Genomic DNA, 21,018 nt, shown 5'->3' on the forward strand with positions numbered 1-21,018 from the left:
CATTGGCTGCAGGATCACGGATTGCCCGAATGCTTGTCCTCGCTACTTTGATCACATTCATTAACATTCATTATACCTGCATATACATATATCGCCAATGAAAATCCACTCCCCTGACCCGAAACTAACCCCCACCCCCTACCCAGAGAATACAATACACGGACCAAAGAATATGAACAACAGGAATCATACAAAAACTACGCCCAACTCACACATATGAATCCACTTCGGGCGAGAATGGTCGCTGCGGGTCGAAATAGAGTGGGGACTTGGGAGAAGCTTGCTCCTCGAGCTCCAGGTTGAGCTTGAAGGGCACACCAGGCGTCTCGGAGAATTGATCATACCCATCAAAGGGAGTCGATCCCATCTCAAACGGGACATAGTCTTCAAGAGTCTCACAGACGGTCGTGTCAACCGCGATATGCATCGGAACGTTGCTCTCACCCCGGACGGCCATCCCTGAGTCGAGACCGTCCAGAGATGCATCTTCAATGACCTCCTCAGCGGCAACCATCCAATGCTTCAATACATCCATGGACGGATAATTACCTCCGCCCTTCCCACCGCGCTTCTCGCTGTCCTTCCCACGGCCACCACGACCCCGCTGGCAAGGATTGAAATGGGTGCGACGTAAGTGCGCCGCGGCATTATAATTTGCGCCGTACTTCTTCCCATTCCGACAAGCCTTGCAGTTGCCAAGGAAATTCCCATCGGTCGAGATATCGACACACATCCACACCTTGCGAACGGAAGAGTGCACGCGCTCGATATGACGGCGCAGCTCGTGATCGCCATGAAAGCCGTCCGGATGGTCTTGACAGAGATGACAGTATGTCTTTGGGCGCGGAGGTCTGTGGATCGATGCTTTGGGGATCGCAGCAACTTCCTTGGTTGTGCCGTCTGCCGAGGAGATACGGAGCATCTTGTGTGGATCGCTTGGGTCGGAGAGGCACACGGTGCTGTCATGGGCGTCGCTCTTTGGTGCAATGGGGCGAGAGCCGTGGGCGATCTGCTCTTGAGTGCGGCGTGCGGCGCGCGATGGTGAAGATGCTGAGCGGATACTGTCGAATGAATCCGAGGGTTTCATTTCTGCTGCCTCGATCGAGGGGAAGGCGTGGGGCATGGGGTAGAAGGCGGTGGATGGGGGAGCGGATGTTGAAAAGGATGAGGTGGTGGTGGGGAAGGGCATGGGAATTGTGGGATCTAGGTCAGGATATACTGAGAGAACGGGATCTTGATACGTAAAAGGAGAGGAACTTGGCACCCAATCCGGAGGGATGGAGCCGTGGGAGTTGGGGGTTGAGGATGGTCCGGACGAGTCGAAGCGGAACATGTTGATTCCGCCGATGAGTGAGTCGGTGGTCTCGCTGCGTGACATTTCCACCGCCGATGTCGAGGCCTGGTCGAAAGGGGACGTCCAGGGGCACGGGAAGGATGGTCCAGTCCGTTCGTTGAATGTCCAGGCCGGATCAAACGATTGCGAGATGTCCAAATGGCGGGCGTACTCGGATGGCGAGTATTCGTCAACATGGTCGAGACGACGGGTCCGGGGGCCGAAGGATTGGCGTTTGCCCATGGCAGCCCCGGCCGGTGGGTGTCGATGGGAGACCGGGATCTGCTGGCTTTGGGAGCGCACCATGGCGGTGTGACGGTAGGCTCCCTGGGGGGTCGACAAGGACGCGGTCCGCGGTAGGTCGGGGGAGGAGGCGTGGGAGAGATTCCGAGTCAGGTCGGAGTCTGCAAGGTCCGGGGTCTGCCAATGGTCAATCCAAGGACGGATGTGGCGGGTCAGAAGTCAAGAGAAGCGATCGCAGGGGAGCAGGAGACGTGAGGAGCAAGAGACCAAGGTCACATACGGTGGCTCTCCGTTTTGCCCGCGGGAGACCAGAGTCACAGGGGGGTATCGTCCGCGGTGTCGCATCTTGTCGAGACCGTTTCCCCGGCTTCCCTACGGGTTCCTGGGGGGCCGGCATGAATTGCCCCAGCCGTTCCCTCCAGAGATGTATTTGTTCGGATTCCGAGAGATGGGAATGTTGAACCAAAAACGCTTCGCGGTATCCGGAGATGGCTCTCGTGAACAATTCGTCATCGGCCGGGTTGACAGTCATGGTGCGGGAATGGATTCCTCACAGTGGACAATGGCCGGGGAAGTCACTGTCTATCAGTAGTCAAATGCAGGGAGAGGAAGCTGGCCCGGTGGTGAGTATATGCGTCTGCGACCTGCGACCAAGTAGGTAGGTACGTACGTAGATCTGGGGAGAAATAGTGACGCAAAGGTAGACGGTAAATGGTAGACGGTAAATGGTAGACGGTAAAAGGTAAAAGGTAGATGATAGATGATAGAAGGCAGATGGCAGATGGAAAGCCGATCTTATCAAGACAAGAAGATCCAAAATTGGCAGATCGAAGATCATAAGTTGGGAGAAGAGCGTCAAAAAGAAGGAAGATTGGGCTACAAAAAGGTGGTCCCCCACAAAGTAAGAGCGATACGAGGAATAAGAGAGGACGACTATACTCCAAGCCGATCCCGAGTCTGGTCTGGACCCCTATACCCAGAAATGAGAGAGGTATGGTAACAAACCGTCGGAGCAAACCCGGGTAACAAACGAAGACCGCGACATCTCGTTGGCTGAGCTGCAGCAGCGCGAAAGACCAAAAAGTGAGGCAGCGAACCGGATCAGCCCGAGTCTCTCCCGAGGCCAGCGAAGACCTGACGGACGAAAAAGGGTGATTTGCTTTTCCTGTCTCTACATATAACTCCCCTTTCTCGCGAATACAGCGCCTACAGCGGGAAACCCAGCCCTCAAGCCCAGGCACTCGATGGTTCGTCTGGATGAGTGCCACGTCGCTATGGCCCATCAGGTGTCCAATGCCCAACCGATCAAACTGTCCAGAAATGCGCGAAACAACATGAAAAGGAAAACAAAGGCAAGGGAAAGCCTCCACGGACTCGGCCGTTTATACCTTGAGACCATGGGTCACTCCCGCACCAGTCCCATGGTTCTATTCTCAAAGAACAGGAGGCTCTTCTCTTTACTGTATTGCGGTTCCTTCGACTATTCCCAGCTTGCTTGCCCAATCTCGGGTTCTGCGTCTGCACTAGTCACTCCACGTGAGGATCCACCTGCTATTGAAACGAATTGCTGATCCCGGGCGACTACTGGCACTGCTGTCGTTTCATGCCAGAAGTACACTACCAAGTTCTTCCTGACATTACGTCGTGTTCTACGATCGTCCTGAGCGTTGTGGGCAAACCAAGTGCAGAGTGATTTAGATGTATCATTCTTCACTAGAGGTAGGCTATACACTCAACAAATCGGGGATTCGCTATTGCTGCACCGCCTTCCACGCGGTGGCCCGAGAGTCCGTCCACCGTTTGACACGATACCTGGCTTCACCGTCAAGTTGAACCCATGCCTCCTGATCGGCTCTACAGCAAACCCCAGTTTCGTCATTCGACACTAGAACCACAGGATTCAAGCCCACACCCTCCCCCCTCCCTTCTGGACAAGCTAATCCGACCTGTGTCTTTCAACCTGAGATCCTGATAAGCCCGCCCCTGCATCACAGCCCAGACCTGCTACTGCAATTCCGGGACTGGGGTATGACACACGTGAGATTGGATGGCATAGGAGTGATGTCTACAATGATAGGTTCCGGAGTATGTGCACGGGTGGCCATGGCAATGCAGGGGACTGGAAATGGTAAATAGCCACCACTATATTCTCAGTGCCTAATGTCTCCTAATCATATCAATTTCCCAAAGTAGACCAGGATGCAGAAGCAAAACGAGTAGATCGACAACGGCTGACAAGCAGTATTTCCAACTGGTGTATCATTCAAATGTACAGTATACACCTACAATGTCGCGTCCAATCTTCGACATGCAGGATAGAAAATATCCAGACAGCGACTGTGTTCTAAATCCTGAATCGGCAGCTCTGTCATGAGACATGTCATTCAACAACCTAACTGGCAAACTGCGACCACTACCTCAAGCCACCAGCAATCCACCACCCAGTCGGGTGGGAGCGTAGCGATTCGAGAGACATATACTGTAGAACGCACATGTCAGGATAAGATAAAGATGCGATGCGAGTTCCATAGGCTGATTTGCAAAGGGGCTGGATGCTCGAGTCAGTAGGGTAATCATTTTTGTCGTTTAACAGGGGTATGTCTCCGACTGTGCATGGTGGGTCTGCACGTTTGGTTTGCGACGCATGTTTGAGGCTCTGGAGTGTGTACTATTCGGCGAGGATGGAGGATAAAGCAGGTTCAGCTTGCGTCGCGGAGATAGATCCTTGCTCTTTTGTTGCCGCTTAGCATTTGGTCTGATAGGTGCCATATTATGGAAGTGTGTAGACCCGTATCCAGTGGTTGTCAATATAGCAGCTATTATATCACGCTGTCATATAATCTGCTGCTGATCCCTCCCACTCCATAGACTCAAGGTTTCAAGTAGCCCCTCATTCGCTCATGATTTCCCCGTATTGAAAAGTGGCTCGATGCCTGGAGCCGTGGTAAAAAGAGGAGTCAGATGCAGGAAATGACTGGATCCGATTACGTATGGATCAGAGCGAAGGGCATCGGGACTGAAATTTAAATGTAGGTCAGGTGCGCTCCATGATGCTGTAGACATGCGACGGACTATAGAGCTGACGTGCAGAGCACAGCCAAACTCTCTTGAAGCCACGATATTCAGCAAGGGTTAGCATCTCAAACTGAAATTGACACACCAAAGACTGCAATTGGACCTACCTGACCCCAAACTTGGAATCAGGTTGGACTGACGTCAAGTTGCCACGCTGGAGCCGTTTGCCAGGGCGGGTAAATGTTGGAGACATGGTACAGCTCAGATTGTGGAGAGAGAAAGAGAAGAAAGGCTACATCATGGTAGTCTGCAGAAAAGGAGAAAATGCGAATATAAGTGAGAGATGAGACTGCGTTCGATCAAGTTTGATCTATGTAGTCTGCACGTGATAACGTCATAAGCCTCAGGGGAAATTCGATCTTCCACTTGGAGCTTTGAATTGAAGTCCAACAGGGCAACAGAACTTCCGCTAATATTCAAACCCCCTCATCTCTTCTCTCATTTTACCCTCGACACATACACCATGTCCGACCCAACTCTCTACCTGTACACGTCGTTGACCGCGGGGTCATCGCACATTGTCACCGCCACTGCTCGTATCGAGACAATTCTGAAAGCAAACAAGCTCCCCTTTCGTGCTATTGATGTTGCCACCGACGATGCGGCTCGGAAACTCTGGGGCCGCCGCTCCAAGGGCAAGAAGCTCCCAGGCTTGGTGAAACACGGCGACATTGTGGGAGTATGTGACGATCCCTTGCATGACAGCTACCACTGCTCCCAACAGCACCACTAACCTCCACCCACAGGACCTAGAACAGATCGAAGAATGGAACGAGTTCGGCGAGCTCCGGCTGGTAGTGCTTAGCGTTCAGGACCTGGGTGGAATGCCAGCAACCAGCTACCCAACCCCCGCGACCGAGAATAAGACCGAGCCCGTCCCCGCAACCCCCAAGCCCTCTACAATTAAGATACAAAGCCCGCCGGCCAAGACTGAAGAGAAGAAAGACGAGAAGGCGGTGCTTGCATTGCGCCAGGCCAGCTCGGAAGCCGCATCCAAGGCCGCCTCTAAATCCGACGAGAAGAAGGAGGAACCTACTGAGAAGCCCGCGCCTCGTGGGCACCGCGGCTCCGTCGCCGCCGAGCTCCCAGACACTGCACCAGATTCACCCAAGGCTGGCAAACGTCCTGTTCTCGTTCCTGAAATGGCGGCCGTGTCGTCAGCCAACTTCCACGCGGCGAATGCCGAGGAACTTGGACTGGTCGGGCACCATCGCGGCTCTATCATCTCGACAACGGATAAGGATGAGCAGGATAAGGTTGTGCGCGAGATCCGGGCCTCTATCACTGCCGATGAGCCGACCGCCAACCTAGACGCTATTCGCAAGCAGGCTGCTGAGCAAACAGGATCCGAAACAATTGAAGAGGTTGCGACACCGCTCTTTGAAGATGTGAACGATACCAAAATGGCAGCCGCGGCTGAGCAAGTCAAGACCGAGGAACCCACGACTGAGGCCAAGGAGAATGCGGAGGATGAATCCAAGGAGTGTAAGCCCGAAGAGACTAAGGAATCTAAGCTTGAAGAGGCCAAGGAATCTAAGCCTGAAGAGACCAATGAGTCTCAGCCTGAAGAGGCCAAGGAAAAGGAAGATGCAAGTGCTAAGGCCGAGTCTAAGGACTAAGCAGATGCATTCACGACCTCGATGATTATGAACCCTGTACATTGAACAATTCCCTTGCTCGTGTTAAGCGCAAATAGATCAAAACTCCATGGAGACACCCATGTACAATGCCATTCATCACTCGTAATTACTGTAGGAACAAAAGGCCCAAACACCAAACCCCCTTTTATAGGTATCTAACTGCGACGTTTCTGGACAGCCTCTCGCAACTTGGCAATGACATCGGCGGGGTCTTGAGCACCAAAGACTGCCGAACCCGCAACGATCACATTCGCACCAGCCTCCGCAGCCTGGTCAATTGTGCCGACACCAAGACCTCCATCAACCTCGATGTTCAGCTCGGGGAATCGAGCGCGCAAAGCCGCAACCTTGGGCAGTTCAGAAGCCATGAACTTCTGTCCACCGAAGCCCGGGTGCACGGTCATGACAAGCACCATCTGTTTCCGTCAGTTCAGGTGAATTGGGGGCATACGAAGAGCAATTCAAATCAGGACTCACGTCTGGTCGCTCGGCGGGGTCTTCGCTCTCCAGGATATCCCACAGAACATCGACCGGTGTATCGGGCTTAATAGCAATACCGGCCTGCATACCCTCATCGTGAATATAACGGATCAATTGCTTGGGGCTGGTACGCTCGGTGGTCTCTTTATCGGTAGGGTCGGTCGCGGCGACGGAGGAGACAGCAGCTTCATAGTGGAAGCAGTAAAGGTCGCAACCGGCGTTCTTGAACTCGCGAACCCATTTATGAGGCTAATTCGTGGAGAGAATGTCAGCGGGGAGCTTCACATTGGCGTTGCAGCCGGAGCTTGAAGCTTGCGGAGTCACGGATCCGCGCGGGAATATTCAACGAACCTCCATAATCATCATGTGGCAATCGAAGGTGCCCCGGCTGCCGGGCTCCAGGGGCCTGTCGACACAGCCACGGATCTGCGAGACGACCGGGCAGCCGATTGTCATGTTAGGCACGAAGTGGCCATCCATGATGTCGATGTGTAGCCAGTCGGCGCCCTGTTCCATCTTCTTGGAGCAGTCATGGCCGAGATTGGCGAAGTTGGCGCTGAGAATAGAGGGGGCGATGATGGCTGGCGGCGACATTGTGAATGATGTGTTGGTGGAAAAGGAGGGGGAGGGGCAGATATAGAGAAAAATTACAAGATGACGATGTTCTGAAGCTGTACAGTGGCAAAGGTGGGTTTCATCGTACGCTGTTCCTCGCGGAGATCACCTACGATGTCAGAGTTGTTCAATTATTCTATAAGTTACTGGTTTTTTTTTTCTTCGTTCTTTTGCTTCTTGATTCATTCTTCCATTTCCTGTTCCTCTTCTCCCGACTTCCTTTGAGAACCGATAAGGGCTCTAACTCTCACGTGGGGCTCACGATCTCCATGGCCCTATTAACTTATGAGTTAGGTGATTTTGGTGCAAGTTCTCATTGTCATTGACAGGAAACAAAATATGGGGACTGCATAGATCATCTTCTCATCACTGCTTGAGTCCTAACAGTGCACTCGGGCCTCTTGCTCGGCCTCTTGCTCGCCCCATAGTCTGATATAGTCTCGAATTACTGACCACTTGTAACCATGTACTATACAAACTGTATGTGATTGGGTACTATCGCGTTGGTCATGTTGAACTCTACTTGGTGATGGTGGCTACACTCGAACCGCAAGTGGCTAACCGTAGCTCCATTACAACGCCTCGCAGCCCGGGATCGTTTCTGCTCGCCTGGCACATCCATAGCTATCACAATCATCGTTCTTTTGTCTGATCACATATCGCGCTTGAACTGTGTTGGAAAGCGGGCCATACGTGCTAGTCGGGGCACACTGCTCCGGGCTTGACCAACCTTTTTCAACGATACGCTTTACAATTCTAGTTCTCAACATTTTACATAAAAGATGATCATAATAAATTATTTGATTCGAAAGGCCTTGTAACATTTTTCATATGTTATATTATTTATATAATTTTTTGGCTTAGGTTCAAGTTCAATGAGATGAACAGTCTCCTTTCGTAACTCAAAAATCCAAACTTTTAATAGCCAGGCCAAAACATTTTAGCCAAGGTAGATATTTTGCGACATACTATAACTCGTCCCAGTTTGACAAATTGATATCTTTCATCATGAGACCAAAATATCCAACGTCTGCCTCATCTGACAAAACAAAATTATCGATTGGTTGCCTTGAGCTGATGTGAGTGGAAAAAGTGGGCTCAATTGGCGTAGATGGAATGTCTTCAGTGTTGTACAACTTTCGGCTGGCTAACTTGCGAAAAGCCGAGTCACAGATCTGCCACAAACGTCTTGCCCCAGGACTGTAGACAGACATAGCATGGAACCAACGAATCGACTTCTTCGCTTGCCAAACGAGGTGCAGCTCTTCGTCAGGCATGTGAACACTGCTCAGGGAAAGTTCACGCAAAACAACATTTGCTGCCTGCGTGAGGTAGTGAAGAACGCACCACCACGGACACATTTGATAGAGCCGTGCAACACTCGGCTCACAAGGAAAGATGTCCAAGGTTCGCATGGCAGCGTCTAGTGTCAGCATCGCCATTTCATGGCTCAATAGTGGCATGCTGCTGAGTTCATCTTTTCCTCGCCGGTGAAGCCAAGACTGGCCCAGGGTAATCAAGGTGCTGTGATACTGGAATGCAAGACTCAGCTTGTACCGCACGTGGCTCACACCGCTGCTAATTTCCACTTGATTGAAGTCGAGTGATGGCGGAAGACTTCGTCTCCAATATTGGAGCTGAGACTGTAGATCATCAATCTGACTGTCCTTCTTTGCACATGTGGCAGTTGAATGGCGATTATCAATGATTGCTTGAAGCAAAATGGTAAGGTCAGAATAGAAGAGATAATAGAGACCGGAATTGGCTGGTATGCGCTTCAGCCAAGCATCATCTGGTGGCCTGAGTCGCCAATGACCATTGTTATCGGCATTTGGCAAAGTCCTCGAGCTTGACATGATCTGATCAATTCGCTCATGCCGAATCATGGGACTTCTGAGCAGCGTCAAAGCTGCGGAATTTTGCTCGAATTCCTCCTCTTCAAAAGGTAGTGGGAGGGGTGTAGAGCAAAGTCTCTCCGAGATGGAGATTGTACGATCAGTTATATGACCTAATATTTGCTCCAGATTATAGAGACACCGCCATAGCCTATTTCTGACCTCATTGGTGCTGGTATCAGATACTACTTCGCTGAACCCAAGAGTAACAGCAGATCGAACGGCTATTGCCGAGATTCGCCATGCCCTATGAAGACCATTTGGTTAGTTGACTCCTTTAGAACTGACAGTGAGAGAGATCAAGTGCACTTACCTATCAATCTGATCAGATGCAAGTAAATAGAAAGCAATCAAGCCTTCAATCTGTACTTGCTGGGGATCAGGACGACCAAACAGCTCTACTTCCGTCATACTCAGAAGTCTTGCTCGAGTGAGATACACCAGATGGTCATTGTCCAATCCACGCCACGAAGCGTCCGTCAAGTAGGCATGCTTGGCTGAGATGGCAAATATAATGTTCAATATTGCCAGCCATTTGTCCCCGAGTGGCCGTGGGTTATTCCACGCGCTCAAATACTGAGCACGGAATTCAGGTCTACTCAGGATCGGAAACCCAGGATGCACAGTAGTGAAATAGTCTTCAATAAGCTGATCCGCAATGTGACGAGGAGGCAGCCAGTATCTGTCCACTGCTGTGGGGACGTTTATGGAGAGATCATTCAGGCCAGACACTACGCCCCAAGGTAGGTCCTTTTCCGCAAGCAAATCGCCATGCTTCTGACCGATTTTCACTCCTTGTGCACCCTTCTCCATACGTATTCGCCCTCCTTTACTCAGACGACGCTTTCCCCCTTGTCTTGTGGCGCGTGAGATCTCTTTTTGATCTGGAACCTCTGCTTTGGGATGTGTGTCCTCCATCAAAAGGTGCTATCATAAATCATTAGTAAAGGTTATAGTGGAGGTTTTGCCGAAGGTAACATACCTTTCGTAACAGAGAACGTACCCAATAACCAGTAGGTGGATCTCCAGTATCTAGAAGATCTTGAACACAGGTTCTGTATTCGTTGATCTTTGTAGAGAGACTATCAATTTCCCTATAATCCCCGGTCACCTACATCAGTAACGTTATCCAGTCAAGATATATCTGATAAATGCGCACCACTTACCGTTCAATCTCCAGCTTCCAACCCAATGGATATCTACAAATCACCTTTAGTCGGCGACATTGCAGACATACGGGCATTTCTCCACTACATCTTGCCTTGCGCTGTCTACATGTTGCGCATGCCCGCACCACTCGCCCTCTACGTGGCACATCATTGCTCGTCACCTCCCGAGAAGTGGCGCCTTCTGGACTCGATCCATCCCGTGTTCGGAGAACATGGGTCATATGGCCATTTGAAGAGATAGCGCCCGTGACCAATGGTGTTTCCGAGGGTAAACTTGGACTCACTGGTTCCTCTGTTGCTTGAGCAAACTCACACTGGGCAACAGAGCTCGTGGGAGTTTGAGGGGCACTTTGAGAACTAGGCGTCTGAGGCAAGTCTTTTGCCGTAGCAGCCTCATGTTGAGGCTTCCAGTACGATTTTGAGCACATCATGTTAGCCCTTCAATAAGGCTTGGGTTTGATTCAGTTTTGTTTAAACAGGTATAGGGTATTCTGGGTGCAACACTGCACTTCTGCGGCAACCCTCTTGTTGCAATTGCCAATCTCCCCAATAAGCAGACCGGCAAAGTCCAAGTTCCAAAGGAATATTCAGAAACAATAAAAGCAATAACAATAGAAATTGAGTATTCGTCCCAGGATAGAAGAGTATATTCATCAATCCTGTTGGGGGGGGGGGGTTGCTTTGTATGGACAGAAAATGCCATGCAGTGGCTGGAGAGGGGGGGCATGGGGGTACTATATATATTCCGTAGAGATAGAAACCTCTGGACCGGAAGCCATGGGATCCTTTGACTTGAGGAAAGTGCTAGAAATATTCTTTCACCGCGAAGAGCCAAAATCTGCTCTTTCGGGAGCCACTGTGGCTTGCGATACCTCACCTCGTGACGTCATTGACGTACGGTCCCGAGTAAGTGCTACGAATAACCCTAACCCAGGGGTTCTTGAGGTAGGACTACACAGTACTGTGCAAGGGACTCTGCTGGGATGCTTTCGGCTGTCTGACCACATCATCCAGCATTCTCTCTCAACCGGTAGTATCTCCAAAAGTACCCTATAACCCGGCCTAGACAAGCACGCCTGTGTTCAACATTGCATAAGTTATGCGACAAAGCGCGACACTACTGTGAGCATGACTACAGCATGTGTGTGGCGTGGTCATTTTGATTGTCGCATATCAAAAGTTCTCCTCTGGCTCCTCTGGAGAAATTTGGACTTGACCAGGCCAAACCAGAAGGTGATGGTGAGTCATGTCTACTGTATAGTAGCGCCAGTATAGTTCGAAAGTAAGATAAGATAAATCTGTGATGAAGAATTAACTTCTCTACGCGCCTTGAGGTCACATTCCAGTCACATCAACTACATGCAGACAATTAGCAGATTTCTATAATTACTTTGGGCAATGCCTTAGGGTGCATTACTCTCGACTTGGCGCCCATTTCCCCTCATTGTCCGGCTCACCGATCATGGATGCATTAATTATCCCAGTTTCTGTCCGAATCCAAGAGGAATGCGGCATAAATGAGGTGGCACTGACACCGAAAAAGCCGCTAATTCCCCTAAAGATAGTAGTTGGGCGGCTACGCTGCGCCAATCATCGGCCTCTTCACACTGCATCCCTTGACCCCCGGAGGTTCATCACTGCATCCACGATGCTCATTCGCCCTCACTGCCATTTTTTCTAGTTAGCCATTTGTCTTTTGCTGAGAAAACGACCTTGGCTCCTTCACGCGAGGAGACCACCCTGGTTCAAGGCGATGCGCCCACTTGCTTACCACCAATCAGATCGTGGCGAGCCACCGTCGCGACCGGGGTTATTGGACTAAGTGTGCCCAATACTGCAGTAGTTCTGCAACAATATGACAATCTGTGAACAAGGATCGTCTGTTCATTGGGCTCCCCCGGCTGGTGACCGGCTGTGCAAAGCGCCCATTCCACTATATAGGCATTTCAGTGCCGTGACTGGGAAGTCTAGCGTTCTGTTGATTTGTGTTTTGTGCCTGCTCTGGTAGCTGGTGCATTTTCGTTTGTTTTCATTCTATTCTGTTTACACCTTCTCTTGATCAGACCCGTAGATCGGTGTCTGGTATTCCCTTATTTACTTGAGATACCCTAGATACTGTGATTCACACAAACCAGCATCCACCAGTTGACAAGATGACCGACACATTTCGCTCGACTGTTCGATGTCCGCCCCTCCGGCAGGCCCGGGGGACGGTGCTTAATACTATAATGGAGGATACACGCGAGTCACATTTTGCACAGGCAAGCCCTAAGGCGTCACTCCTTAGACCCACGCCAGCAGCAATCAGCCCGCAGCTCAGGCTGAAGACAAGCGGTCTCTCAGTGCCCACGCATGCACGTCTCGCTCGTCTAAGATCGCCTCTCTCTGCAGGGACAACCTCATCATGCTGCTCAGAAGCGGACACGGAATGGCAACGGCATTCGCAAGGCTATGATGATCTGTACGACGCCACAGATGATGATATGGATGACAATGAGACGGAATTCAGCGATTCGTGCTTTTCCCCCGACACTCGGCCATCAAGTTTGGTGACACCAATCACTCGGAATTCGGTGACCTCAATAGGAAGTCGCAAACGCCTTCTCACACTTGAGATTCCCTCGCCGACAGGATGGCCATCTATGACTGGAGGTCACAAGAGCTCTCCAGTACCGCCGACTCCTCCACCGAAGATCCCTGTATCCCCTGCAGCTCTATCGATGCTCGGCCGCGCTGTACCTGCATACCACGCTCCCCCTTCGCTCGATGGTAGCATCTCTTCAGACCAGGAATCAGTCATCAGTGGATTGGCCACGCCGGATTCTCAGTCCCTACCAGATACAAATTGGACTGCGCATGATATACATGTTCGACGTGACCTGGATGGAAGTGATAGTGAGATGGACAATGGAGATGGCAGCTCAGATATTGAACAGCCCATCGCCATTGAGAGCTCGCATGAGGACTGGCGCCATGTTTTGGGAAACTTCCCGCAGATTCCTTCCGCTGCTCAGAGATATTCGCCCTCGCCCTCGCCATCGCTGCAGTTGAACGATGAGCCAATGCGCGAGTCCACCCCCACGAATCAAGGTGTCTTTCTGCCCGACTCGGCTCTGGCCATGCTACACCATATTCGTCTGGATGGAACACCGGACTCGTGGTCTGAAAGTTCCGAGGGGAATGGCGAGATGTGGCAGCTTCAGGCACCTCCCAGTCGTCCACGTAGTGCCGATGGGGTGACCCCGGCCTCTGAGCTGTCTGGATACAGCTTCAGTGACCTGAGCATTCCGTCACCTGGTGGTTTCTTTGCCTCGCTTGCGCCGCGCGCCCGCCATACCTGGTCCATCCCAAACATCAACCACCAGCCAACGTCAGCAGCGGCAGAGGGGTTCTACAACTTGCCATGGCGTCGGGAGGAGGGGGAAATTGTGGAACAAGTGGTTGACTGGCCCGAACGTCCTGTCGATGAAGACCCAGTTACCGCTGTTCGTGATGAAGAAGGACCGCCTACTGCAATTCGCCTCTGTGAGACACCAACCCGTCGGTCCATTTATCAAGATAGTCCGATGAGCGCGGCCTTTGATACTGTTCAAGTGCAGGAGATCCCTCGCTCAGGAAACGGATACGAGTACGACGAGCTCTATGACCAAGAGCTGCAGCACCGTGCAGTTGACAATCATGACCGAACCAGTGTTTGGCTGGCTGCCCAGGCCTCCTACCTCTCAGCTCTCAATGAGACCAACCCGGTCAACGAGGTTGAGCCTGCCCAGGCTACTGAGGACCAGACTATAGCTGTCGAGCCTCAAGTACAAGAAAAGACCGAAGAAACTTCCAAGAAGATGGTCCGGTTCTCCGAAGCAATTCCGGAGGCATTGAGCCCCTTGCCACCCATCCTTGCGAGTAAAGATTCTATTTACTGGCAAGGCTTTCAATCTATTCGGCAACGGTCTAGCATAACTGATGGGTTCCTTCATCGGAACATGCGCTTTGATGCCGTTCAATCCATGCGTCTTGGAATGGGTGACCTACACATTAACTGCTTAATGGGAAAATATGAGCTGGTCCGCCCAGAGCGACCTGCATACAAGGGTCCTTTTGCGAAGGCTCCTCGTAACTCGGTGATCACGTCTGAGCTCGCTGAAAAGGCCAAATTTGACAAGCTTGAGAAGGAACAGCTGGTCCTCGCCCAGCTCTGTCAATCTATGTGGGCCATGGACGCTCTTCGGTCTCTGAATGGCGGTAAACTCCTGATAAGCCCTGCCCAGCGCCGGCTTGCACGTACCACCTCCAAGCCGAGCCCAACCAAGGGACCAGGCAAACGTAGCTTCCGAATCCTTGATCTCGGGGGCCACTCCTCTTGCGACTGGGCCTGGCAAGCAGCTCATGATTTCCCCAATGTCAAGGTCTACACGGTGTCATCTAAGACACAAATCGTGAACAGCGCTATCAAAGGCCCACCCAATCACCGCCAGGTCACCGTCCAAGCCCTTTGGGAGCTTCCCTTTGGTAATAATCAGTTCGATGTGATATCCGCACGCTCCCTTCACGCCCTGCTCAAGACCGAATGTCCCTCTGACAAGGATAGCGATGAATACGACCTTGTGCTCAAGGAATGTATGCGCTGCCTCAAGCCAGGTGGATATCTTGAGTTCCAAGTCTTGGACGCCGAAATCTCCCGCGCAGGACCTCACGCCTCAGCAACATCTGTGGAGATGGCCTTCAATCTCCGCAAACGCGGCTACGACCCTGTCGCTTCAAAGAGCTTCCTTGCTCGTCTCCACAACACCGGCTTTACTGGCACAAAGCGCGCTTGGATGTTCCTTCCCATGGGCACGGAGCCTGTCGAGCGCGAACCACCACGTGAGACCCCCGCCCCGCGTGTGCAGAGTCAAATTGAGGAATACGAAGCCGTGCAAGGGCCAATTGGTAGCACCGCCGATACCGCCAGTATCACTGGTCTGATTGGTGGATGGATGTGGGAGTCCTGGCTGGTGAAGTTGCGGGCGGAAATGGGTCGTGAGAGATCCAAGCTGCTTGAGGGTGTCGGGGCTGTCTTTGATGAGGGGAGGAAGAATGGTGCTGGTTGGACTTGTTTGTCTGGCTGGGCTATGAAGCCTAGGAGGAATGCTGGTCGTTCCTCTGGAATTTAGTTTGGATGGTCATGATTATGCATGCTATTTATCTACTTGGTTCGGCCCTGGTGGCTGACTCTTAATGTAATTACCTTGATATCCCGTACATACACGTCCTGTCCTTTCAGCTTCCAGATATTTATCATACACTTTGAGATCAACCATTTATCGAACGATGGGTACATTTCCCCCCTCAGTGAATGCGAATGACTTGCAAGAGGCGCCCCTGTCTCCTTTGAAACCTGAATCACTGCAAATTATACTACAAAGTCACGATATTTAGTCTTACACGGGTGCCTGATCTACCACCTATCACACACACAGAAGCTCACGCTGTTTTTCAACGTGACAGGGGTGTCTATGTTCATTTTCCTAAGTTGGACAAAGCCCGTTTCATAGTGGAGTACACACAAAGAAAATGGCCCCATTTTAAGACAAAACACCGAGCTGATCTGTCTATTCTGACCTGCGCTAGGCCCGTGGCGCTAATGTAAATATCTTACCTGCATTGTGGAACGCCTCTCTTTCATCTGGCCTCCAATTGATTTGACAGAGTCGAGCCCCCATGGCGGGCAATCACCGAACCCCACGAAAATACTGAAGAAACAATTTGAAAGCACGCAATCAATTGGCCGTTGCTCATCCGTTGCTCTGCAAGACACGCATCCGCCACGATGGGCGCAGGCCTGGCCGCGAATCTGGGGATTAAGCTACCGTTTTATTTTCAGAGAGAAAAGAAAAATAGTAAAAACAAGATAGTATAACGTGAACTTCATATTCAATCGGGGTATCTTCATAATCTGACCTGGTCCTGTTCATAAGGAGTCCAATACATAAACTTAAAATAATTTAGATAGGCAATCCCAGTGCTCGAGACAGGAATATAGCGAGCGCCTCTCCGGATCCACCACATTGAGCACTTGGCCGCCCAACCAGCGGAAATCAAAGCAGATGGCACGAGGTGACGGTAAAGTAGATCGGCATCATCATAGTATGAACGCGCGTGTGGCAGGAAGCGTCGTTTGGAGTCAGAGAAGCGTCGTAAGTCCGCATTTCCAACGGAGAGCATTTCAAGTTCACTTCCCACATACCACAGTTCAGGAAGAGTTGGTTTGGATGTGTTTTTCTCTCTGTGTTGCTTGAATAGCTCCACTAGTCGAACGGCCGAATCACAATTCGACTTCATTGCATCGTCTCCTTTGGAACTATGCGCTAGGATGAGGATATCGCAAGTCGAAAGCACCGAGGCTGCTTTATCAAAGTGTTCATGATCCCAATCCTCTCCAAATTTCAAGTTGCGAATATTTTGCACCCCTTCGCGTTCTAGCTCTTGCCGCATGGCCTGCCCGAAAGCTCCGTCGCCACCGGTGATCACGAAGCGTTTTCCTCGGAAGGAGTAGGCGGTGCCCCATACCCAGTCAAACAGTTTGACAAAAGATCCCATGTATCGATCAGGGTAGACGTGGTGGAGAGCGTGGAATTCCGGGCCCACGAAGATCCAATTGGGGTCCTTGGGCGCAGTTTCGTAGATAATGTGGTTCGAGTCACGACCACTCGTGAGGATGACGAAGATCATCTTCACAACTTGAAACCCAATGATAGACCATAGGTGGGTTTGTGGAATCCAAGCACGGCCATTCGGGACAACCAAGGTAACAATACAGTATCCTAGTACGGTGCCAATGATTTGTAGGACCAGTTCCAGAGGCAATGCCTGCGTCAGATTCAGCATGCGGTATTTCTCGTTGAAATCCATATGCCGAGTATAGTAGAGATGGTGGTAGCGGTGTATACGGGCTAACCGTTGTAATAAAGGATGCGATGAGTTGTTGCAACGATGAAGTAAATGATGGACCACATCGAAGAATATTGAACCCGTGCAGAATAGGTAGATCAATGAGATTGTTGTCGGAATGACATGAGGATGTAATGAATGTAGAGAATATAACATCCACGAAGGTGTTGCATCAATCGAGACTCCAGTTGGGTTGCCCATCCCGGCGGAAAAGGGTAGATAGCAGAATTGTAATTGTAATTGTGATTATAATTGATGATTCTGAGTGATTCTTTGACATGAGACCCAATTGTCTCTTTATATCCTGTTGACACTGCCTCTAACTAACAGGCCCCTTTGAAGTGGATTCACGTTGCATGGTCAACACAAGGCAGTCACATTGCAAGAGTGTGGCTTGTTTCGTTCCTCTGCTACTTCGTATACCAGACTGCTAGCGGAGAGACCCGCATCTGACAGTCTACAGTATACTCCGTACCCTTGCAGCAAACGGCTTTGAAGAGCCGGTTGAGCGTAGACCCTATCAAGTCACATCCTTGAGCCCATATCATATCGTACCTGAAGAAATAGAATTTTTGACGATACGTAAATTAAATCTCCTGCGTCAAGCTAAAAAACTCGTCCCAGAATAAGCTGACTGCATTTGCAGAAGTCGCTGCCTGATCCTCCACAGCCCCACTGGTTAAAGATCCGCGAATACGAGTACGGAGATTTATATAGTAACATGAAACATCTCTTAGGGCTTAGCCTAGACTGTCTTTGTGGGCCCAGGGGAAATACTTCAGGGCGCCTAATTCTTCATGCCTCAAAGACATTTGCAATTTAGCCCAACATCCAGCGTGCTCGGCGTGCTTTGTCTCGGGTCACCAACAGATCATCAAAGGCAGATAGTAACACGTCCACGTCAACAGTCACAGCCTCCTCATTCATACGCCATTCTCCCTCAACCCATCTGGCCTCCACAATTATTTTAGTAATTTCGGTTCTCAAATGGGCTCGAAGAGAACGATACATGCCCTGATTTGGATAAGCGACAAGGCCGATCGTAGCGGCTCCGGTTTTGACCGTCAAACTGGTGAGCCCCTTCATCAATCCCTTGGCTACTCCAAACGGCCCTTCTTTCTTCTTGCCATGGTAGGTGTGCACGAAGATGTCCGTAAAGCCTTCATACAGACCATGGCTGAAGGTCGACCACCCCACGGCTGCACCGCTTTTCCATCCTCGCACAGGAGCATGTTCCCGTGTTCGAGCATCGTAAAGCCTGGGGATGGCCAGCATCCCTTCTGTTGCTGCTAGTGGCAGGTCGATGAACATACCGCGTGAAGATCGGCCGAGAAATCTCCCCAGACTGATTGCCGAGGCTAGTGCCATCCGTTTAGCGTATTCAGGATCATTCGGAGGATGATCCGGGTCCACATTGACATCAAGATGATTTGTCGACGCTGCAATGGCTGTTGTAGAAGCCACCTCGGTCGGGCCGGAAAGGCTCGAGTTTCGAATTGATCGAAGATATTTATACTCTTTGTAAGGGTCGATGAAGATGCCAGCTGTGGCATCGGCCATACCGCTGAAAGTTGACAGTGAAGCTAATGAGACGGCCGTAAATGGGTCCCAGCATTGAGTTTCGATCGTGAAAGGCTTGCTCTGATATCTTTTTGTCTCTCGGTTAGCTCAGGCACGCACCAGACTAGAGGAGTCGCAGGCTTTGAATCCATCACTTACCTTCGGAGATGTTTCTTTTGAAATCGCCCTTGGCTATTCAAAGCAAATGCGGCGCAATTCGAAAGTTTGAGTGTCTGGTTTCCTTTCTTTAGTTTCCAAACTGCAACTTGCCCCGGAATGAGGTCGCATTGCATCATCTTCTGTGGCAGATGTGCATAGAACGAATCTACTGCTGCACGGACACCGGATTCCTGTTGGATTCTATCCGCAATCGACTGAGCTACGCTAACAGCATGCGGGGTGAAGCAATAAGAAATTGCGTCTGCTAGTCTCTGCACTGTCAGGCTCTTATAGGGGATAGGCTCCGGCCCAGCCCCAGCAGCAGCGACCATGTTGCCCCAAAATGGTTGACTAAACACATGATTGGTCAGTTCTAAGTAGATGCGCTCAAAGTGGCCATACTTACTCTCCAAAGAACGGAATAATAATAGTAGGCTTGCTATTCCGTAGACCACATGCCGTAGTACCCGCACCGCCGTGATGAACGACGGCGGCGACATGCTTGAATAGCCACTCATGTGGGCAGTCCCGAATGTAGTGGACATTAGGAGTGTCTCGCCCATGAAGCCCACTCCAACCCCCAGAGATTATAGCACGCACTCCTGTCATTTGAATTGCATCCAGGAGAATTGAGGTGGTTTTCTCCACATCCTCGAGGACTATGCTGCCAAATCCGATGTAAATGGGTGATGGTCCTGCACGCAGAAATGCATCGAGCTCTGCCGGTGGCTCATAAGCCACTGGCTCACGAAAAAAAGAATCCAACAACATCTACGGTCCATCAGCACATCTTGTTATATTGCATGTCCAGTCAAGTTACCTATATGAGAGCCCCAGTCCTCTGGCTTTGGAACCAATCCTGGGGACCAGCAATAAGTAAAGGGAACTTTCAAAGTTTCGAGTAGGTTTGGACCCTCCGTGACCGGCACAGGATCCAACTCTAGAGTATTTCGTCGCCATTCATTGATCAGATCGCCTAACCTGTAATGATTTAGCACAAACCTGATTTCGACGAGCAACAAAATACCAACCCTTGCCAAGTGATCCATTCAACAAAGTAATAGGAGATGAAATTCCCTATTGTAGGATCGCTTCCAAGATACTTCAGGTTTGCAAGCGGATGATGGAAAGCTCTGGTCCCCGTCCAGGGCATGGTAAACATAAGGTGAACAGGGATCCCAAGGGCTTGTGCGCAATGCAGATGGGCAAAGCTTGGCGGATTTGCAATGATAGCATCTGCGACAAAAGGCTCTTTGCTATGTGGATCTGGATCTATACAAGACCTCCAGCAGCCTTGTAGAATCTGAGCAATTGAGGCTCGCTTTTGTTGAATATCGCCCGCCAACAGACTCTTCATGCTCGGAATTAATCCCGGGTTGCGCACCATGTACGACATTAGCTCAACAGGATCTCCGCCAATAGGGAAGAACCCAAGTCCAGCAGACTTGATAAATGCTTCGAATTTGGCATGTGTTGCCAACCGCACGCGGTGTCCATGTCTTTGCAACTCCTCGCCCAGGGCGACGAAGGGCTGTACGTCACCGTGACTACCTACCACTTGGATGACAATATTGAGACCAAGGTTAAATTGAGCTGCTAATGTAGGAGCTGCAGCTGCCGGTCGAGATGACTCCGCTTCAGTGGGCTGGGCATCCATCAACCATTCCAGGTTGCGGCTAAATCGGGATCCAACTCGCATGTCCACCCGGCCATCGTCGGTTAGGAAAAGACTAGGCAATGGTGCAGTGGAGCATGGCGGCTCAGACAAAGACAGCTCATGTCTAGCTTGTCTATCTTCTGCACCCCAATAAGCGTTGTATCGCGGGGGAGGGTCGTCATTATCAACTGATGTCGCGGTTTGTCTCGCGTTGGTCATTTCTGCAAGGTAGTCTGATCAATTGAGTGATCTACAGAGTAGAGCT

General features: G+C 50.8%; 7 protein-coding genes across 7 annotated transcripts; 2 read left to right on the forward strand and 5 right to left on the reverse strand.

Moving 5' to 3' along the window:
* Window positions 1–208: 208 nt before the first annotated feature.
* Window positions 209–2,108, reverse strand: N7511_003610 (uncharacterized protein; the record flags this gene model as incomplete). The annotated part of the gene is made up of 2 exons (XM_057126035.1): window positions 209–1,753; window positions 1,857–2,108. The coding sequence occupies 2 exons, from the start codon at window positions 2,106–2,108 to the stop codon at window positions 209–211; spliced, it is 1,797 nt and encodes a 598-aa protein (XP_056984925.1).
* Window positions 2,109–5,114: 3,006 nt separating this feature from the next.
* Window positions 5,115–6,270, forward strand: N7511_003611 (uncharacterized protein; the record flags this gene model as incomplete). Its single annotated transcript, XM_057126036.1, has 2 exons — window positions 5,115–5,330; window positions 5,398–6,270. The coding sequence occupies 2 exons, from the start codon at window positions 5,115–5,117 to the stop codon at window positions 6,268–6,270; spliced, it is 1,089 nt and encodes a 362-aa protein (XP_056984926.1).
* Window positions 6,271–6,446: 176 nt separating this feature from the next.
* On the reverse strand, window positions 6,447–7,365 carry N7511_003612 (ribulose-phosphate 3-epimerase RPE1; the record flags this gene model as incomplete). The annotated part of the gene is made up of 3 exons (XM_057126037.1): window positions 6,447–6,707; window positions 6,769–7,020; window positions 7,123–7,365. The coding sequence occupies 3 exons, from the start codon at window positions 7,363–7,365 to the stop codon at window positions 6,447–6,449; spliced, it is 756 nt and encodes a 251-aa protein (XP_056984927.1).
* Window positions 7,366–8,354: 989 nt separating this feature from the next.
* N7511_003613 (Zn(II)2Cys6 transcription factor) lies at window positions 8,355–10,878 on the reverse strand (the record flags this gene model as incomplete). The annotated part of the gene is made up of 4 exons (XM_057126038.1): window positions 8,355–9,528; window positions 9,595–10,208; window positions 10,264–10,375; window positions 10,448–10,878. The coding sequence occupies 4 exons, from the start codon at window positions 10,876–10,878 to the stop codon at window positions 8,355–8,357; spliced, it is 2,331 nt and encodes a 776-aa protein (XP_056984928.1).
* A 1,725-nt stretch (window positions 10,879–12,603) lies between these two features.
* N7511_003614 (uncharacterized protein) lies at window positions 12,604–15,600 on the forward strand (the record flags this gene model as incomplete). Its single annotated transcript, XM_057126039.1, has 1 exon — window positions 12,604–15,600. One exon carries the CDS (start codon window positions 12,604–12,606, stop codon window positions 15,598–15,600), a length of 2,997 nt encoding a protein of 998 aa, XP_056984929.1.
* A 775-nt stretch (window positions 15,601–16,375) lies between these two features.
* On the reverse strand, window positions 16,376–17,338 carry N7511_003615 (uncharacterized protein; the record flags this gene model as incomplete). Its single annotated transcript, XM_057126040.1, has 1 exon — window positions 16,376–17,338. One exon carries the CDS (start codon window positions 17,336–17,338, stop codon window positions 16,376–16,378), a length of 963 nt encoding a protein of 320 aa, XP_056984930.1.
* Window positions 17,339–18,196: 858 nt separating this feature from the next.
* Window positions 18,197–20,972, reverse strand: N7511_003616 (glycosyltransferase; the record flags this gene model as incomplete). The annotated part of the gene is made up of 5 exons (XM_057126041.1): window positions 18,197–19,025; window positions 19,097–19,447; window positions 19,503–19,836; window positions 19,917–20,077; window positions 20,128–20,972. The coding sequence occupies 5 exons, from the start codon at window positions 20,970–20,972 to the stop codon at window positions 18,197–18,199; spliced, it is 2,520 nt and encodes an 839-aa protein (XP_056984931.1).
* Window positions 20,973–21,018: the final 46 nt, after the last annotated feature.

Source organism: Penicillium nucicola (assembly GCF_028828085.1).
Source record: "Penicillium nucicola strain IBT 29836 chromosome Unknown utg000003l, whole genome shotgun sequence".
Lineage (NCBI taxonomy): Eukaryota > Fungi > Ascomycota > Eurotiomycetes > Eurotiales > Aspergillaceae > Penicillium > Penicillium nucicola.